Below are 2863 nucleotides of genomic sequence, written 5' to 3' on the forward strand. Positions count from 1 at the left end.
TTTGGCTAGCCACTTGAACATTTGAGATATAAGAATAAACAGTGACTGCAAAATATGCATTGATGCAGTGTAAAGGAATCCAAGCTTTGAATTCCTTGGAGGCTGCTTAATTTTGTAGAAAAAATTCATAGTCTTGCTAAGTAATTGAGTTCCTTAGACTTCTGCTAGGTTAGTCAAGAAAGCAATGAGGCTGCTCATGTGCTAGCTATGTGGGCTTCCAAGAACTCTGTATCTGATTTTATTGTTGAAGCTTTTGCCCCCAGTATCTTGCCAATGTTATCTTTGCAAAATCATTAAAATAAAATAACATAGATATGTTTTGAACGTAAAACTACTTATTACCAAGTTAAATAAAAGAATATAGAGAATAACAAGGCAAAAAGTTGTGTGAAAAAAATAAAGACAGCATACCATCCGGACCAGGGGCTTTAAGTGGAGCCATCCCCTTAATTGCTTCTCCCACCTCCTCACTTGTGAAAGGTCTATCAAGTTCTGCTATCATATTATCAGTTGCTGCATTCACCCCATCCAACACACGATCTAAATCCTGTGGATTTGAGGAAGTAAAGAGATTAGTATAAAAATCATTAAGGAGAGCCGAAAATACCTCTTCATCCTCTTGCCAAACCCCATTCCCATCACGCAACCCCTTAATAAAATTCTTCCTCTTCCTTTGAGTCGCAATCCCATGAAAAAACTTAGTATTCTGATCCCCATTCTTCAACCACTGAACCTTAGACTGCTGTTGCCACATTTTCTCCTCTTTGTCATGTAATACATTCAACTCCTGTTTCAATCGAATCACCTCCTCGTGATCCCCAGATTTGGCCGAAACTTACCGGACTGATATTGGTATGGATGTTTCTCAGGCTGTTTTATCTTATTTAAATTCAAGGTCTATCCTTAGGTCTATAAACCATACCTTTATTACTCTGATCCCTAAAGTCCAAAACTCCGAAAGGGTTTCTGATTTTCATCCTATAAGCCTTTGTAATGTGATTTATAAGATTATTAGTAAGGCGATAGCAAACCGTCTCAAGCCTCTACTTAATTCTATTATTTCTAAGACCTAGAGTGCTTTTACTGCTGATCGTTTGATTACTGATAATATTTTAATTGCTTTTGGGGCTTAGTTGATGAGTTTTGGGAAGTTAATCCTCAAGTGTAGAGTGTGCCAGTGCGTCGGTCCCTGGTCTCCTCCCCCTCAGGATCATTACAAAGTGAACTTCGACGCAACTTTCTTTGCAGAAACCGGGTCAGCAGGTGTTGGTGTAGTTGTTCGTGACTGTGATGGGCAGATTATTGGAGCTTTGCGGCAGAATATTGGCTTGGATCAATCTGTTGAAATGGCTGAAGCTTTGGTGGCTCGCAGGGCAGTGAGGTTTGCTGCAAAGTTGTGTGTGTTTCGAGTGATTATTGAAGGTGATTGTAGTCGGGTTATTGCTGCCTTGAAAGGCTTTGGTCGCTATCGTACTTTGTTTGGTCACATTATTGATGAATCTAAGCAAATTGGAGGAACGTTGAGGAGCTGTTTGTTTCAGCATGTTCGGCGTGAGGGGAATATGTTAGCTCATTGTTTAGCTAAAAAAGCAGTTTTATCTGCAAATACTGATGTATGGGTAGAATCTCTGCCTGAGGATGTGGAAGATGTTTTCCATTCGGATTTGCCTTGAACTTGTGGTGTATTTTTTAGTTTTGGTTTTTCTTAATAATATTTTGCTTACCTTTGTCTCAAAAAAAAAAAAAAAAAGTTGTATGAATAATCTTCTAGAAAGAACGTTGTGTGAATAATCCTGATATTTCTGCATAATATATTATATGTATAACATGAATTTAAGAAAATAGTTTTTTTTTTTTTTTGGAAAAAATATAAGAAAATAGTTGACTTGTCAAGTTCTTGATTAAATTTTAATTAAGAAAAATTGTATTTCAAGTCATAATTTTTTTTTATTGGACTGTAATCACCATAAATTATTGTTAAAAAAAATTACAAGGAATATTTATGCTGGGAGATAACCACAATCTCTGGAGGGAGAATTACAACAACTACATACTAATCCATCACAATATCAACCCTATGAAAAATCATAAATTACAGAAGTGGATTTACACACAATTAAGGACACTGCAAAACATGAACAAAATATTATACTCCTAGACAATATGCAAAATATGAGTTTTTTTTTTTTTTTTTTAAATACTAAGTATTTTAACACACACGAGAAAAATAAGAAAGTTTTAAGAAAACAATTCAAAAAAACCTAACTTTTAAATACACAATATAAATTTTAAACTTCTCTAACACAAAATATGAGATATACTGACACATATACTAACACATTTCAACTTTTAGTTAATAGTTTTTTAGGTCAAATGTTATTTGTTGATATTTCATATCAACCTTTTGAACTTATTTAGCTTTTTTTTTTTTTTTTTTTTTAACCTCTATTGTTTGCTGACCCACCCCACTGTTTGCAGATCCCACAACAGTTTTTTTTCCCCCCTTTTTTTGGCTTTCGTGCACGTATTTAGCTTATTGTTTTGCAACGTGGGTTTAGTTATTGGGTTCGACGTGCATTAAGTCAGGGCAACGAATTCTCAGAAAAAAAAAAAAAAAAAAAAAAGTCAGGGCAACGATAACTTTAAAAAAAAAAAAAAAACAAATATACAAGGGAGAGTGTGTCTTCTTGGTTGACTACTATTGCTGTTTCTTTGTTAACTGTAGATCATCTTCTTCATGATCTGCTAGTACTGCTGCTTCTTCTTCATCTTCTTTTTCTTTTATCAAGCTTTAACTTTTAAACTTTTGTTTCCAAACCTTGTCTTGGTTCCAGTACTTTTGAATGACATTTCTTACTTTTTT

At 34.4% G+C, this 2863-nt stretch overlaps 1 protein-coding gene across 1 annotated transcript; it reads left to right on the forward strand.

Moving 5' to 3' along the window:
* The first annotated feature begins 1136 nt into the window (after positions 1-1136).
* On the forward strand, positions 1137-1673 carry LOC126721888 (uncharacterized). Its single transcript, XM_050424969.1, has one exon. The coding sequence runs from the start codon at positions 1137-1139 to the stop codon at positions 1671-1673; it is 537 nt and encodes a 178-aa protein (XP_050280926.1).
* The last annotated feature ends 1190 nt before the right edge of the window (positions 1674-2863 follow it).

The sequence above is a fragment of the Quercus robur genome, chromosome 4 (assembly GCF_932294415.1).
Source record: "Quercus robur chromosome 4, dhQueRobu3.1, whole genome shotgun sequence".
Taxonomy (NCBI): domain Eukaryota; kingdom Viridiplantae; phylum Streptophyta; class Magnoliopsida; order Fagales; family Fagaceae; genus Quercus; species Quercus robur.